The sequence below is a fragment of the Dromiciops gliroides genome, chromosome 4, assembly GCF_019393635.1.
Source record: "Dromiciops gliroides isolate mDroGli1 chromosome 4, mDroGli1.pri, whole genome shotgun sequence".
NCBI lineage: Eukaryota > Metazoa > Chordata > Mammalia > Microbiotheria > Microbiotheriidae > Dromiciops > Dromiciops gliroides.
The window spans coordinates 477,528,959-477,544,664 of record NC_057864.1 but is presented as its reverse complement, the minus strand read 5'-3'; the positions used below and the strand labels follow the sequence as shown (position 1 = coordinate 477,544,664).

The window sequence follows — 15,706 nt, the reverse complement described above, 5'->3', positions numbered from 1 at the left end:
TTCACACTCTATGTTACAGATAGGGAAATTGAAGTCAGGAGGTCAATGAGTTGCCCAAGGTCACAGGGATGGTCTTATCCCAGTAGAAGGGACTGAAAGGTGAAGTGAAGTGGGGTGTGGACCTTTGGGGCATCTTGGAGCATCTAGGCTGCTTTGTTCCCCACTATGTAGGTAGAGCATAGGTCCTCCTTATGGGGAGGACCAGGAGCTCCCATCTCCCAGCCCCAAAGCTCTCAGGATGAGGTACTTTGGTTAGGAGCCTCCAGCACTACCCACTAGACACCCACTGCTCCTTTAATGAAAGGGCTCGGCACTCTCTCTAGTCCTTGTAGAGCTCTGTTCTTAGGGTAAACAGTGTTGGAAGCAGGCTTGAGCTGGGTCTGGCTCTCCATCTCAACTTTGTTCCTCAGTTTCCAAGTCCAGCCCCCACTTGTCGCAGCTCCAACAACCTTGGTGGAGTTGGACCGGATTCTCCAGCCAGCCCTGCCGCAGCCTTTGCAGGCTCCTGCTCACCTGTGTCTTCTCTTCCTCCGGGATCCGGAGTCAGACCTGTTAGATGTGATAAAATGTGTTCCCATTTAGCAGACATTTGAGGAACTGAAGCTGCCCTCCCTCCCCTCCATGCTGGGCTGGGGGCAATCCCTCTCCTCCCCTGCCTGGGCCCTGCCACCTGCTGAGGTGGGGGAGGGCAGGGCAGGCATAGGAAGGACGGCTCAGGGCTCCGAGGTTGGGGAGGTGATGAGATTTTTTTAGGTACCTGTCACGTCTATGCTTCTTTCCATTTTTCTTCTTCTTCCGAAGGGGTGAGGAGCTCCCGCAGCTGCTGATACAGGACAGGAGCCATAGCTTTCACTTCTGCTTCCTTGAGTGCTTCTTTGCCACCCCGCTCCATCCCCTTACAATGTGCCCACACTCCTGCAGCAGGTTCCCAACAGGGCTCTCCACCTTTATTCTCTCCCCTTCCCCTTCAAATCATCCCACAATCAGATGGTTGAATTCAATTCTCTATGCCCAGATCTAACATCTTTTCAAGACCCTCCACTGCCTCCCCATTGTCTCAGAGAATAAAGTTCAAAGTTGTTTGCTTGATTCAAGGTCCCCATCCCTGACATCACCTAATCTATTATTATTATTATTATTATTATTATTTTTTTTTTTTTGGTGAGGCAATGAAGGTTAAGTGACTTGCCCAGGGTCACACAGCTAGTAAGTGTCAAGTGTCTGAGGCCGAATTTGAACTCAGGTCCTCCCGAATCCAGGGCTGGTGCTCTATCCACTGTGCCACCTAGCTGCCCCTAATCTCTTATTACTCACAAAATCAGAACCACAGACCCTCCAAGTTAGGAAGGACCTGAGTCTACCTAGTCCAGTTTGCTGGGCCTGACTGATGATCCCCTCAGATATTCCTAACACCTGGTTATCCTGCTTTTGCTGAGAGACCCCAGTCAGGGACGATCCACCACTTCCCCAAGGAGCCCGTCCTTCTGCTGGACAGCTCCCTCCGTTCTTATGGAGCGGAAATCTGTAGCTTTGCCACTTCCATTCCCCTCCACCACCACCCCCTCACCTTCCTGGATCAGGCCTCTGGGGCCAAGCAAAGCAAGTCTAATCCTTGTCCACACAATAGCTCTAAAGTCCTCCCCCAGTCTTCTCCAAATCAAACATCACCAGTGCCTTAAACCAAGCATCTTGTAAATCGAACTCATTTATTATCCCTGTCACCCTCTATGGGATGCTCTCTCCCATATCGATGGCCTTTCTAAGATGGAACGCCTACCTTGTCCCTTCTGGGCATGCTCCGTCTACAACCTATAACACATCCAAACTGGACAACTGGCCACCTGTGCCACGTGCCTGAAACTTTACGGTCTTTGTACCCCTTGTTCCCTCCACCTCCACGCACTGCCTCTTAAATTCCTACAATGATTTTAAAGCCCAACTCTAATACCACTTACTCCAGGAATGCCCTTTTCCTTCCCCAACCTCAACACTTTGGCTGCCTTTAAAGCATTTTATTATGTATTCCAGTTTTTGATGTGTATGGGTTATACAGTGCCCCCCCCACCTCAGACTGAGAGTTCTCCAGAGCAACGACTGAGTCTAATCTCAGCTTTGTACTTCTCCCCAGCTGTCTAGCACAGTACTCTGCACACAGCAGGTGATTAACCAATAATTGTCAGGTTGAACTGAATGAAACTGAACTGAATGGAACTGAACTGAATTGAATTGAACTGAATTGCATTGCACTGCATTGCGTTGAGTTGAATCCAATGCTAAGGCCAGGGCTGGGAGTGAGGAGATAAATTCTACCATCCAGGTGCAGGAGAAAGCAGTTTGAAAAAAATCCCAGATCCCAAGGTGAGGGTTAAGTACCTGGGAATCAGGAATCATAGAATAAATAATATGTCCAAAGATAAGGGCTGGAAAGGTCAGTGGTTATCTCTCTCTCCTTTTACAGATGGTGAAACTGACCCCTCAACGACTAGGCCTTATCGTGAAGTTTGATTTCTGCAGAGCCCTTTGCCCCAATTGCCTCTTCTTCCCCACCCCCAGGTCTCTGGCCCATGTCCTAGTCTCCAAGGACCTTGCTCTCACTGTTATTACAATCCTTGCCCTTGGTTGATAGCAGCTGCATATCTTTCCTCCCCTTGGGAATATAAACTATAATGGCAGGCACAAAGGAATTAAGACCTAATAGAGAATTCCTGATAGTAATAGAGTATGAAGTATTAGGGGGCCCACTTTCCCATAGGCGTAGGTCTGGAGGGGGCCAGGATGGGAAGGCAGAAGATACAGGACCTCTGCGTTTAGCCTTGCTGCATTTCCTAGCCTGTCTTTTGCCAGGACCCTTGGGTGTCCTCTAGTCTGCTCTCAGGGTGACCATCCATATGGCATCCACAGCTCTTGCCTTCTGCAGAGTCTCTGAGGCCTGAGATTGACACTCCCACCAGCCAAAAGGCACCAGCCCAGCCCAGCTCACTGACCTGCATTCAGAGTCTAGCTTCCTCTTTTTACTGAGGACAGGTCCCCGGGGGAGGCAGGCAGGCAGGCAAGCAGGCAGGCAGAAAGACAGAGATGGAGGTGGTTAACTGGGTCAGGGGCCCCTCTCTCAGGGCAGGAAGTGGGGAGGGGGGAGCAGAGGGCCAACGAGATGATGCCAAATGCTGTTGGGCAACTTTTCTCCCTCCTTCCCTCCCTCCCTCTCCTTCCCTCCCTCCCTTTCCCTTTCCCTCTGTCTCTCCCTGGGCTCCCCATCAAGCAGGACACTGAGACTGAAGGAGATGTGCATGGGGATTGAAGAGCAGGAACTGTCTTTTGAATATCTCGGCCTAGTTCCTAGAGTGAGAGCTAGAAGGGATCTCTGAGCACATCTAGTCCAACCCCCTCATTTTATTTGTCTGATTTCCCCAAGGTCATGGATAGAGCTCTGAGGTAGGATTGGAACCCAGGTCCTCTGGCCCCAGAGCCAGTGCTCATTGTGCCAGTGTTAGGGACATCAGCCCTGATTCCCAGGTGACTCAGAGCTCAGGATTTCTGCAGTGCATACCTCTGGGCTCCTCCTTCTCTCCCTCCACTAACCCAGGGGCTCCGCCCACTCACCGACTCCTCCGATGGCCAGATTTCTTTTTCTTCTTCTTCTTGGGAGGGGGTGAGGCTGAGCTGCTTGACCAGTGCTTGGTCCTAGAGATGGGGTGGGAGAATGAGAGGTGAGAAGTGGTATGGGGAACCGGGAGAGTTCAAGGCCTCAGCCTGGCTCCCTGATCCCTAGTTTAGAATTATCCCCACCCTTCCCCCTGCACCAGCCCTCCCTCCACAATCACCAATACCTTTCCTTTCCAAAGCTTGCCAGTTCCCCTGCCATCCCAGTCTCTAGTTCTCTAAACCAGCCCATCCACTCCCTCAGCTCTACTCCCAGTCATCCCAATCCCTGCTCCCTCCCCAGGGCTTCCTGCAGGGCCTGACCTGTACTCCCGGTGCCCACCGTCGGCTCGGTAACAGTCAGCAGGACAATCACACTCGAGAGGGCAATCTTCCTCATAGGGCAAGTACTCCAGGCCCTGGGCATCCCCCTCAATCAAGTAGTGGCTTTCCATCACTCTGGCCAGGAGACAGAAACAGAAAGAAAGGTCAGGGAGCTTCCTCCTATTCCAGATGCTCTCCCACCAAGCAATCAAAAAGATTTCTCAAGCAACTACTATGGAGGAGGAGGACAGAGATCAGGAAAGGGTCTGTTGTAGGAGGAGACTCGAGCTGGTGCATGGAGGGAGCAAAGGATCTAAAAGGCAGAGAAGAAAAGAAGAAAGAGAGGAGAGAAGGAAGACAGAAAGGAAGAAGGAAGGAAGGAAGAAGGGAGAGAATAAAGATAGGAAGGAAGAATGGAGAGAAGGAAAACAGAAAGGAAGAAGGAAGGAAGGAAGAATGGAGAGAAGGAAGATAGGAAGGAAGAATGGAGAGAAGGAAGACAGAAAGGAAAAAGGAAGGAAGGAAGAAGGGAGAGAAGAAAGATGGGAAGGAACGAAGAAAGGAGGGAAGGAAGGAAGAATGGAGAGAAAGAAGATAGGAAAGAAGGGAGGGAAGGAAGGAGGAAGAAAGAAGGGAGAGAAGGAAGATGAGAAGGAAGAAAGAAGATAGAAAGGAAAGAGGCAAGGGAGTACATTCCATTAGACTGAGAATTCCTTCAGACAGGACTGTATTTTTGCCTTTCTTTGTATCCTTAGCATCTAGATAGTGCCTGGTACACACAAAGTGATTAATAAATGATCATTAACATCACAGCTCTGCAAAGACAAAGAAATAGGGGACGGAATGTTGTGTGCAAAGAACATCTAAATGGGCCCATTTGGATATACTGTTGAGAGTGGGTAAAGGGGACTAGTATGTAACAAACCCAGAAAAACAAATCCAGAGGCAAGAGGGAGCTTCAGATGCTTCTTGAGTAGGGGAGTTATCCATTCAGACAAGAGTTAGGAAAATGACTTTAGCAACAATGTGTAGGATGATTTGGTGAGAGGGGAGATTTGGGGCAGGGAGACCAATTAGAAAGTTATTGAAGTCATCCAGGGATAGAGGATAAGGGCCCAAACCAGGGTGGTGATGTGGGTAGGGAAGAGGGGGATTGGAAGAGATGTAGAGGCAGAATCAAAAAAATCATCATAAAGTCCTCATCCCTGGCATTCACCACATGCCGTTCTCAGCATTTGGTCACCATGGTTGACACTTTGCTTTCCATTTATTTAGGAGATCCAGTTCCTGCCCCCAAGAAGGAATTTGTTGCTGTTATTATACCCATTTTTACAGCTGAGAAAATGGAGACAAAGGTTGAGTGACTTGCCCAGGGTCATACAGCTAGTACCTGGCTGAGGTCAGATTCAGACTCAGGTCCTCCAGACTCCAAGCCAGGCACGCTGCACTATGGTACCCCCTAGCAGCCTCTGGTCTGATAAGGAGACAGCACTTGCTTTAAGGGAGTCCCTAATTTGACTGAAGAGACCAAGTTCCTGCACCCAGGGTGTCCCTGGTTTGATGGGAAAGACTGAAGCCTCTGTCTTTGAAGAGACCCTGGTCCTGCCCTGAGGGATCCCTTAGTGTGATGTAATTCTACCTTCATAACATCTCTTCAATGCTTCCTTCTCTCCTCTCACATTCTCCCCAACCCCACCCTCCTCAGTCCGTTTTCATCCCAGGCCTAGACTAATGCAAGAGCTGCTGGGGGTGGGGCAGGGTCAGCCTGCCTCATGTCTCTCCCCACTCCAATCCATCCTCATTCATCTACTAAAGTGATTTTCCTAAAGCACAGGTCCAATGACATCATTCCTGTATTTGATCAATGCCAGTGGCTTCCTGTTGCCCTCAGGATCAAATAGAAAATGCTGTTCGGCATTCAAAGCCTTTCACAACCTCGCTCCCTCCTCCCTTTCCAACCCCTTCCACATACTCTCGGATCCAGCAGCACTGGCCACCTGGCTGTTCTTTGCACAGGATGCCATCTTCCCACCCTGAGCACTTTCTCTGATTCACTTCTGTCTCTGGAACATCCTTTTCCTGGCTTCCTTCAAGTGTCAGCTAAAGTCCTACCTTCTATGAGAAGCCTTTCCCAGTTCTCCTTCATGTTAGTGCCCTCCCTCTGGGATGATCTTTAATCTACAATGATATATTTATGTAATTTATAGTCACATGGAATTTCTTTATAATTTATATATAATTTGCCACATATGTGTATGTATATACACATATACATACACACACCCATATGCATATATAGTCTTGTTTGTCCACAGCTGTTTGCATATTATTTCCCTTGAGTTCCTCGAAGGCAGGGATTATTTTTGCCTTTACTTCATACAGTGTCTGACCCTTTTATTATTCAGTCCTTTTCAGTCAGCTCTGACTCTTGGTGCCTCCGTTTGTGATTTTCTTGGCAAAGTGGTTTGCCATTTCCTTCTCCATCTCATTTTACAGATGAGGAAACTGAGGCAAACAAGGTTAAGTGACGTGCCCAGGGTCACTACATAATCAGTGTCTGAGGCTGGATTTGAGTTCAGAAGATGAGTCTTTTGGACGCCAGACCCAGCATTCTAGCTACTGCGTCACCTCGATGCTGTATGTGGCACTTAGTAGGTGTTTAATATATGCTTGTTGATTGAGTGACTGAAGGAGGAGACAGCCTCTGTCCCCTGACCCCTGTGCTCGGGGAGGCTGGGGAGACGGGCCTCCTGGGTGTACATCCACCCAGACATCCAGGAGCTGAGCAGAACAGAACAGCTCCTCGCCCGTCTCCTTTCTCCATTTCTTCCCATTAGCCCCGTTCCTCCTCATTATCCCACTTCCTACATCCTCTTCGCCTTGGGAAGGTGCCACCTTTCAAATATTTATAGACTCTGATCATGCTTCCCCTCCCTCCAGCTCCCTTCGTCTGCCCCTCCCAAAGTCATTGCTTCCAAGCTGCTGCTGAGACTTGGCTCCGACCATATTTCCTCATAAATCAATCCCCTCCCTGGGCCCTTAATCATCTTGGCTTCTCTCCTCCTAACTGCCTCCAATTTGTCTTCTTGCAATGATGTGCTGCTCTCCACGGAATGCCCCCCGAACCCCCCCCTCCGGACCAGCTCCTCTTCTCTCTCTTCCAGAGCCGAGGGGCTGAGCCGGGCTCGATCCATCCACTCGTGGGCGGCCGGCGCTCCCAGAGCCGCCGCTTAGTAGCTTGTCCATCAGTGAGTACAATTATACATTCTGCTCTCAGTTATCCATGCTAATGAAGGTGACTGTGTGGCATGGATAATGCAAAGAGCAACTGACGATCCCCCAACCACAGAGCCTCCTAAAATCTTTTGTCTTGGCAATGTCTTTGCAGCTTAACATTTGGGCGTGGCCAAATGGAAATGGATGAACAAATGGATGCGGGACTGAATGGAGGTCTGGGGCAATAGGGTCATCAATCTAGACCCAGCAGGGACCTCAGAAGCCATGGAGTATAACCCTCTCGTTTTTATAGATTAGGAAACGGAGGGCCAGAGAAAGCTGACCCTTGCCCAGGCTAACACAAGCAGCAGGTTTATAGAATTCCATATTTAGAGCTGGAAGGGGCCTCAAAGGTCATCTAGTCAGAGCCCTTCCTTTTATGGATGAGAGAACAGGCCCAGAGAGGTTGAGTAACCTGTCTAAGGTCACACAGATAGTAAAAACACCCAGAACGAGGATTTTTCTTTTCACTTAAAGGAAACGGAATCTTTTGGATGTGAAGCCAAAATTTGCCAAGGTTGGAGAGCTAGCCAGTGGCAGAGTAAGAACTCAGCCCAGGTCTCCTGACTCCAAGCAATGGGACCCAGAGGATTTAGGACTGACAGGTTCCTCATAGACCATGCAGTGCAATCCCATCATTTAGAGGAGGTTCAGGAAAGGGAAAGTGACTTGGATGTAGCCCTTTGGGGTCCAACCCCTTCATTTAACAGCTGAGGAAACTGAGAGCCAGGGGGGTCCCAGAGCCAGTGCTCTTTCCATTCTTCTATGTTGCCTCTGGTGATGAAGCAGTAAAACAAAGAACAAAAATTCAGGGGGACCAAGGATGGAAATGGCTTCTCTCTCTCTCTCTCTCTCTCTCTCTCTCTCTCTCTCTCTCTCTCTCAATCAATTCCTCTTATTAGAATGAAAAGCATCACCACTGGAAGTGATGAGCTCCCTCCTCCCTACTCACCCCCTCTAACCCTACACCCACTCCAGCTTGCTACCTGCCAAGCTCAAAGCTTCCCTAGGCCAGGGGATGTGTTTAGGTTTTAGGAACTAGAGTCTAGGAGCTGAGCCTAAATGGGATTAAGGACAAGCCCCTCACCATCCCCTCCTACTCTGCCTCCTACTGAGCTTCTGCTCCCAGTACAGGGATTAAGAGCAGCAAAAGCAGGTGAACTAAGCAAACTGAAGAGGCAACAAGACCCTGAGGAATGAGTGAGATTTGCCCTGGCTAAACTCTAGGACAAACACAACAGCCAAGTGCTGCATTTAGGCCCTTGGGGCCTGCCTCCAAGGGCCATATCCCCTTAAATGACAGTGAACTCCATGAGGGCAGAGATCATGACCAGTCTAAACTTGGTACCCTCCTCCCCTCCAAACTCCCCCTACACCCCTACCCACAGTCACAGTAGGATCTTAGATTTAGAACTAGATGGGACTTTAGAGATCATCCAGTCTCTGAACTATAAAAAAATATTTTGAAAACAACTTCAATATAATTGATTTCCTTGGTCATCCTATGTATTTTATCTTATGCATTAAAAAAACAACAACATTATTCTGAGAAGGGATCTATAAGCTTCAGTAGATTGGGCAGCTAGGTGGCACAGTGAATAGAGTGCTGGGCCTGGAGTGAAGAAGACTCTCCCTGAGTTCAAATCTGGCCTGACACTTACAAGCTGTATGACCTTGGGCAAGTCACCTAACCCTGTTTGCCTCAGTTTCCTCATCTGTAAAATGAGGGGGGAAAGGCAATGGTCAAGCCACCCCAGTATCTTTGCCAAGAAAATCCCAAATGGGGTTCCACAGAATGGGGAACTACTGAACAAAAGCAACAACAGAGGCTAAAGGGGCCCAGAATGAAAGGAAGATTAAGAATCCTTGATTCCAGTCTACCCCCCTCTATTTTATAGATAAGGGAGTTGCCCAAGGTCACATGGGCACATGGGCTCACAGTTCTAGAGGTCAAAGGGACCTCACTGGCCAATTCCTTCATTTTATAGATGCAGAAGCCACATAGAGCATAAAAGGGACTTATTTAAATTCATATAGGTAGTCATTGTCTAAGGCAGGATTTGAATCCAGGTTATCTGATTTCATGGCCAGTGGAGTGACTCTTTACCCAGTACTATATAAGTTGTTGTTGCTTAGTCTTCTCTTTGTGACATACAATAAATGTCTGAGGCTGGATTTGAACTCATAAAGTTGAGTCTTCCTAATTCTAAGCCCAGTGCTCTATGCACTCCACTACCTAGCAGCCCCCATGTAAGAACCCCTCCCCCCCAAAAGATAAATAGACCTCTTGTTAGAACCACAGATCTAGAATTAGAAGGGACCTCCAAGGTCCTGTTGTCTAATCCTCTCATTTTAAAGATGAGGCATCCAAGTCCCAGAGAGGTAGTGACTTGCCCAAGGTCACACTGTAGAAATTTTACTCAGAGTCAAGATTCAAATCCAGGTCCTCTGACTCAGAATCTCCCACTCTTTCCACTGTACCACACTGCCTCTATGGTGGAATTTGTTAGTGAGAGCGGAGGCTGCTGAGAGGTGGGGGAATTTGTTAGCTAGAAATTTTGTTGAGTAAATGAGCTCATTATACATGCCCAAAATGGTAGCATCAACCCTTGGAGGTAACCTATTGTAGCCAATCCACACTTTCTTTCAGATCTTATCTGCATCTCCACAAAGCTAAAGCCTTCCTCTGTCTCCTCCTAATACTGGCCCAAATCCCCCAGCATTCTTTAGGCTCTATCCTATTTTCTCACCACAAACACGCAAAAGGACCCCCACTTACTACTGGGGCTAACTGAAGAGAAGGGAACCATAAAAAGAGATGAGGAAAGGCTAATGGGATTGAGTGGTCAGGAGAAACTAGTGGGAAGGACATTTGGGGAGCCTTGGAGGTCATAAGGAGTGGGGAAAGGGGGGGCAGGGATACAGGATGGGGAGGCAGGTGGACCCAAACTTGAACTCGTCCCTTAGTAATCTAGACCTTCTGCTTCTTCCAGAGGCTCCATTTGAAATATTCCATCCTGGTCAGCTAAAAGTCCCCCTTGCTGAAGGTTCCCTGGGTACAAGGGTCTTTCTGAATGGGGGTCAGAGAGCGTGGCCTGAAATATCTCCCACAGAGAAAGAAGTCAAGGTGAACTGAAGATGAGCTTCCCCTCCTCTAGCACTAAAGCCCCATCCCAGCACCGGGTACTACCCTCCCAACTTTGGCACAGAATGGCATTGAGCCCCCACTCTGGTCCTTTTGCCATCACTAAGCCCCTATCCCCAGTATTGAGTGCATCCCCTAATGCTGGCACTGAGCCCCCCTTCCATCACTAAACCCTGACTCTGAAAAAGAAGAGGACAAGGGAGGGGTAGGAGAAGAAGAGGAAGATGAAGATGAGAAAGAAGAGGGATGAAGGAGGATAAAGAAGAGGAAAAGGCTGAGTGCTTGATTGAGGAGCCTCGTGTTTTCAGCTGAGTGGTTTAGTGGTAACCTTAGAGGCACAGCCACATCCTCTCCTCAATGAGGTCACAGGATGCTCCGAGCAACAATAACCATCTTCCCTCCACATTCCAAATTGCCCAAAGGAAAGGCTAATTGCCCTAACAAGTTGGCTGAGAGGTTGTTCTGGAAGATAAGATAGATTCTGAAGCTGAGCAAAGAGAGGGAAAAGAGAAAGAGGGGGTAAGGACTTTGCAGATGAGATGGACGTTTGAGCCATAAGGGGCTGAGGCATTTGGGTTTGTCTTCTGCTGTGCAGGGTGTGACTCCTCTCAACAGAGCTGGAATCAAGCTTGGAACAGGCAAAAGAGCATTATATTCCACATCTAGGACTTGGCTTTGAATCCTGTTTCTGCTGTTTATTTTCTGGGGGACCTTGAGCAAGTCTCTTTCCCACACTGCACCCCAGAACATTAAGCAATGCTTTGTTTCTACCTTTCTAATTATTGCTATTATTGTTATTTTAAAAATTATTATTATTACCTTGAGGCTAAAACTGATCATGAAATGAGGAAGCATGTCTTAACTGAGACACATTATCCTTCTCTTGACCTTGTTTCAAAATGCCTTTCTTGTGCCTGCCCTCTCCTACCACCAATTATTTTCATCAATGAGCAGGCACAAATAAGAGATCAATTCCATTTGAGCAATGTGATGATGCCTTTTCTCCCTCTTCCTTAACTCCTGAGGTAATTTTGGAAAAAAAATATTATGAGAAGCAGCATGATGTTGTAGATAGAGAGATGGCTATTATTTCCCTCCCCACTTCACCCACATTATCAACATTATTATCTTCATTGAGGCTCAGGAAATGTGTAACTGGCTGGAGCTGAGTTTCCTTGCCGGAGCTGATCAAAGCTGGAGCAACCAATGAGCCTGCTGATGCTGGATGCACCAAGACTACCAGATATGATTAAAGAAAAACAACAACAACAACAACAACAACAACATCTTGAGCATCAAGCCCCTCCACAATCGTCGTTCTTTCTTCTGCTCTTGATAGGTGAAATCCACAACAGATCACTGCATACTTAACCTTCTTGATTGTGCTAACCTCTGGTTCCCAATGGTTAACCTAATTAACCCTCTCTTATTTCCCACTGTCAAAGACGGTAATTGTCTATTATCAGGGAGCTGCATCCCTAGATGAAAAAGCCTCTGATTGTGACTCACAATATGCTGGCTCTGCTTAAGGCATTGTCAATCGACCCGTTTGATTCTGTTCAGAATTGGAAGGGGATGATGCAGGGTCCAAAATGAAGGAGGTGGTAGCCTTGTTGTACTCTGCCTGGGTCAAGTCACATCTAGAGTATTCTGGTCAGTTCTGGCTAAGAAGTTTTGGGAAAGATCATAAGATCACAGACCAAGGGCTGGAAGGGACCTCAGAGGCCAAGAAGGTTAAACCACTCATTTTGCAGCTAGGGAAATTGAAACCCAGGAAAAGGAAATTATTGGTCCAAGGTCACATAGCAAGCACATCAGAAGCAGAAATATAATCTGGTTCCTCAACTCCAAGGCCAGTATGTACTTTCTACTGTTCCATGTCATTCATTGGCTTTAAGAAGATGCTTAGGGACTGAAGACCATACCATATGAGAACTTTTTTTTGGTGGGGGGGATGGGCAATGAGGGTTAAGTGATTTGCCCAAGGTCACACAGCCAGTAAGTGTCAAATGTCTGGGGCTGGATTTGAACTCAGGTCCTCAGGAATCCAGGGCCAGTGTTTTATCCACTGTGCCACCTAGCTGTCTCCATATGAGAACTTTTTAAAGAAACTAGAAACATTTACTCTGGAGAAAAGAAGACTGAGGAGAAGTTATAGGGGAAGGGGCACAAGTGTTCTAGTATTTGAAGGACTGTTATATGGAAGAGAGATTAGTTTGTTTTGTTTGCTCCAGAAGGATGCAGAAGGAATAATTAGGAATGATGTGTGGAAATCAGACAGAGGCAAACATAGAGTTGATCTAAAGAAGAAATTCCTAAAAATTGGAGAGATCCAGAAGAGGAATAGGTTACTTTGGGCACCCCAAAATGGAAGTTGGGTCCCCTTTACTTGGATTCTTCGAGTGAAGACTCAATTACCATTTATCAAGAATGTTGCGGGGCAGCTAGGTAGCTCAGTGGATAAAGCACCGGCCCTGGATTCAGGACTCAGGATTAGACTGAGTTCAAATCTGGCCTCAGACACTTGACACTTACTAGCTGTGTGACCCTGGGCAAGTCACTTAACCCCAATTGCCCTGCAAAAAAAGAAAAAAGAAAAAAAGAGGAATGTTGGTAAAAGGGGTTCTGTTCCAATATGGTTCAGGTAGTTAGTCTCTGAGCCCTTTAACATTCAGAGTGTGCCTCTGAGTGTGGCATATGCTTCTTGACTCTTTTGTGGTGAGGAGGGAGAAACGGAGGTGTGGCCAGCACACTCTTCTCTGACTTGGGTTTCTTGGGATGACCCCAAACAACTCTGGTAGGGAGAAGGGAAAGATAACATCCTCAGATGTTTAGAAAATGCCAAAGAGTGAGAAAGGTCTGCTGGTGTGGGAAAAGTTCTGCTCTGCTTGAGAAGGGATTGAATTTCATTGCATTTTGAAATGCCATAACCTTGGAAGGGAAGAACATAATCTCTGGTGAACACCTTTTTAGTGGGAAAGAAGCAAAAAACTATAACCCACAAAGATCTGCTGGGTGCACAGAGTGGGTTTTGGACTTTAGGATCCAATCCCATTGGAGGGGGGAGTGAGAAATAGAGAGAGAGAGAGAGGGAGAGGGAGAGAGAGAGAGAGAGAGAGAGAGAGAGAGAGAGAGAGAGAGAGAGAGAGAGAGAGAGAGAGAGAAAGAGAGAGAGAGGGAGAAAGAGAGAGAGAGGGAGAAAGAGAGAGAGGGAGAGAGAGGGAGAGAGAGGGGGGAGGGAGAGAGAGAGAGAGAGAGATAGAGAGAGAGAGGGAGAACCATGAGATCACAGGCATAGAGACTGAAGGGACCTTAGAAGTAATCTTAATGTAACCTCTTAATTTTGGAGTTCCTAGGACAGCTGATTTAGAGCTGCAAGCTGGCCTAAGAGGCCATCTATTTTAACCTCTTCATTTTACATATGAGGAAACTGAGGTCCAGGGAGATTTGGTGATTTGTCCAAAGTTATAGTTATTAAGAGTCAGAGGCAAGACTTGAACCCAGGTCTTCTTTCTTTCTTTTAGTTATTTTTTTTGGTGGGGCAATGAGGGTCAAGTGATTTGTCCAGGGCCATGCAGCTAGTAAGTATCAAGTGTCTGAGGCCGGATTTGAATTTAGGTCCGCCTGAATCCAGGGCCCGTGCTTTATCCACTGCACCACCTAGCTGCCCCTGAACCCAGGGGTCTTCTGAATCCAAAGCCAGAGTTCTTTTCATAGTACCACAAGGAGACTAAGGCCCAGGAAGGGGGATGGGTGCGTTAAGGTTTATCATATGTTCTGCTCCTCTTGGGCCCATCCTACATGATAGTAAAACAAAAAAGTTAAAAAAGAAAAGTTCTTCATCAATTGACCAAGCTGCATGACCACCAAACCCCTAGTGTGTGAGACATTGTCTTACTGAATTAAATGGCTTCTCTATGTCCTGGAGACACAGCATCATCATGGAAAAATGAATAGACTTTGGCAGAAGTTGGGTTCAGTGTGATGGACAGCTCCCTCCCATCCTGATCTGGGGTATATTTTGTTTGTATATTCCAGGGATAACAGAATGAGAAGGGGCCCCCAGTCTCCAGACCACGATACTGAACTTAATTACTTCTATTTCAGGTCAACTTAGAGAGAATGGTTTAAAATCTCTAGCGAAGGCTCTGTTCAGTCGATATGGAATAGACAGAACACTGGGCTTGGAGTCTAGATTTCTAGTAATTCTGTTGATAACTTGCTGTATGTCCTTGGGCAAGTAATTTCTCCTCCTCTAGGCCTTAGTGTCCTGCTCTGTCCCTTAAGGTCCCTTCTAGCTTGAATGTTTTTTGAGTTTATGATCCTAAGTTTTCCCTCTTATAAAAAACTTGACACCTCCCACACTGATGTCTTCCTTCTGTGAATTCCTATGGTACTGAGAGTCTGCCCCACACAAATTTAACACGTTATTCTGTACTTCATTTTCATTTTCTTAACTGTTCCATGTTTTCCAGAATATGAGCTTCCTGTGGGCAGGGATGCTTCTCCTCTTTCTGCCAAAGTGCAAATCACAGAATATGTAATGGGGGGCTCTGTTGAGAAGGGTCTCGACAATCCCAAGATGACCCATAGTTAAGGACTCTCCTCTTACAAGAGGAACAAGCTCTAGGTTCAATGCACTCAGCTTCTTCCTAGACTTAGGCTTCTCTTTCTCATGGGCTCATTGCACCCACCCTGCCATAAAACTCTGGAGAACTCTTTAAAACAAAACTCCATTCACTGAGGATGCCTTTTCAGAGCACCTCATTTGCATGTAGACAGCATGGTGTTCTAGAAAGTTCTGACTTTTGTCTGAATTAAACCATTATTGTTCAAATGGGCCATTCTCATTGGAGGAACTTGGAATTTTCTCTCTGATCACCCACGGCTTTAAAATAATCCCCCTAATTTTTTGGGAGGGAGGATGACAGAGGTACAATGGTGGGACACATCACCTATGGGGTTAAAAAAAGATGGGATTGTTGTTTATCCAGACTTCTTCTTGGAGCCTTTGGTTTGTCGTCTTCTGCTATGCCTTCCAGGGAGATGACTCTCTGAACCCCGACCAGTGCCCCGGAGACAAGACCCTCCACCAGAGGAGAAAATCTCCAAAGATATTATTTGCACCATTTAGAAGACACCGACTACCCATCTTCAGCTTGGATCCATCCCAGCCCCTCCCCACACCCCCACACCTCCTGACTTCCAAGCAGCCAGTGCATGATGCATAAAATTGGGTGGTTTATGACAAATGTTCATGGGTACTCATGATGATTCAATTGGATGGGATTTTCCAAGAAGAGTGCCTGAGAATTCAGATGC

General features: G+C 47.2%; 1 protein-coding gene across 3 annotated transcripts in view; it reads right to left on the bottom strand.

Annotated features, from left to right (window-relative positions):
- Positions 1 to 15,706, bottom strand: part of SRRM3 (serine/arginine repetitive matrix 3) — a 111,910-nt gene that overhangs the window by 26,125 nt on the left and 70,079 nt on the right. The window contains exons 4-8 of one of the 3 annotated variants that reach the window (XM_044004412.1): positions 3,964 to 4,098; positions 3,601 to 3,681; positions 2,985 to 3,014; positions 758 to 823; positions 514 to 549 (exon numbers count right to left, since the gene is read on the bottom strand). In XM_044004412.1, the coding sequence (XP_043860347.1) occupies positions 514 to 549; positions 758 to 823; positions 2,985 to 3,014; positions 3,601 to 3,681; positions 3,964 to 4,098 (348 nt within the window). The remainder of the gene's footprint in view (positions 1 to 513; positions 550 to 757; positions 824 to 2,984; positions 3,015 to 3,600; positions 3,682 to 3,963; positions 4,099 to 15,706) is intronic. The other 2 variants (XM_044004413.1, XM_044004414.1) reach the window with 2 other exon arrangements.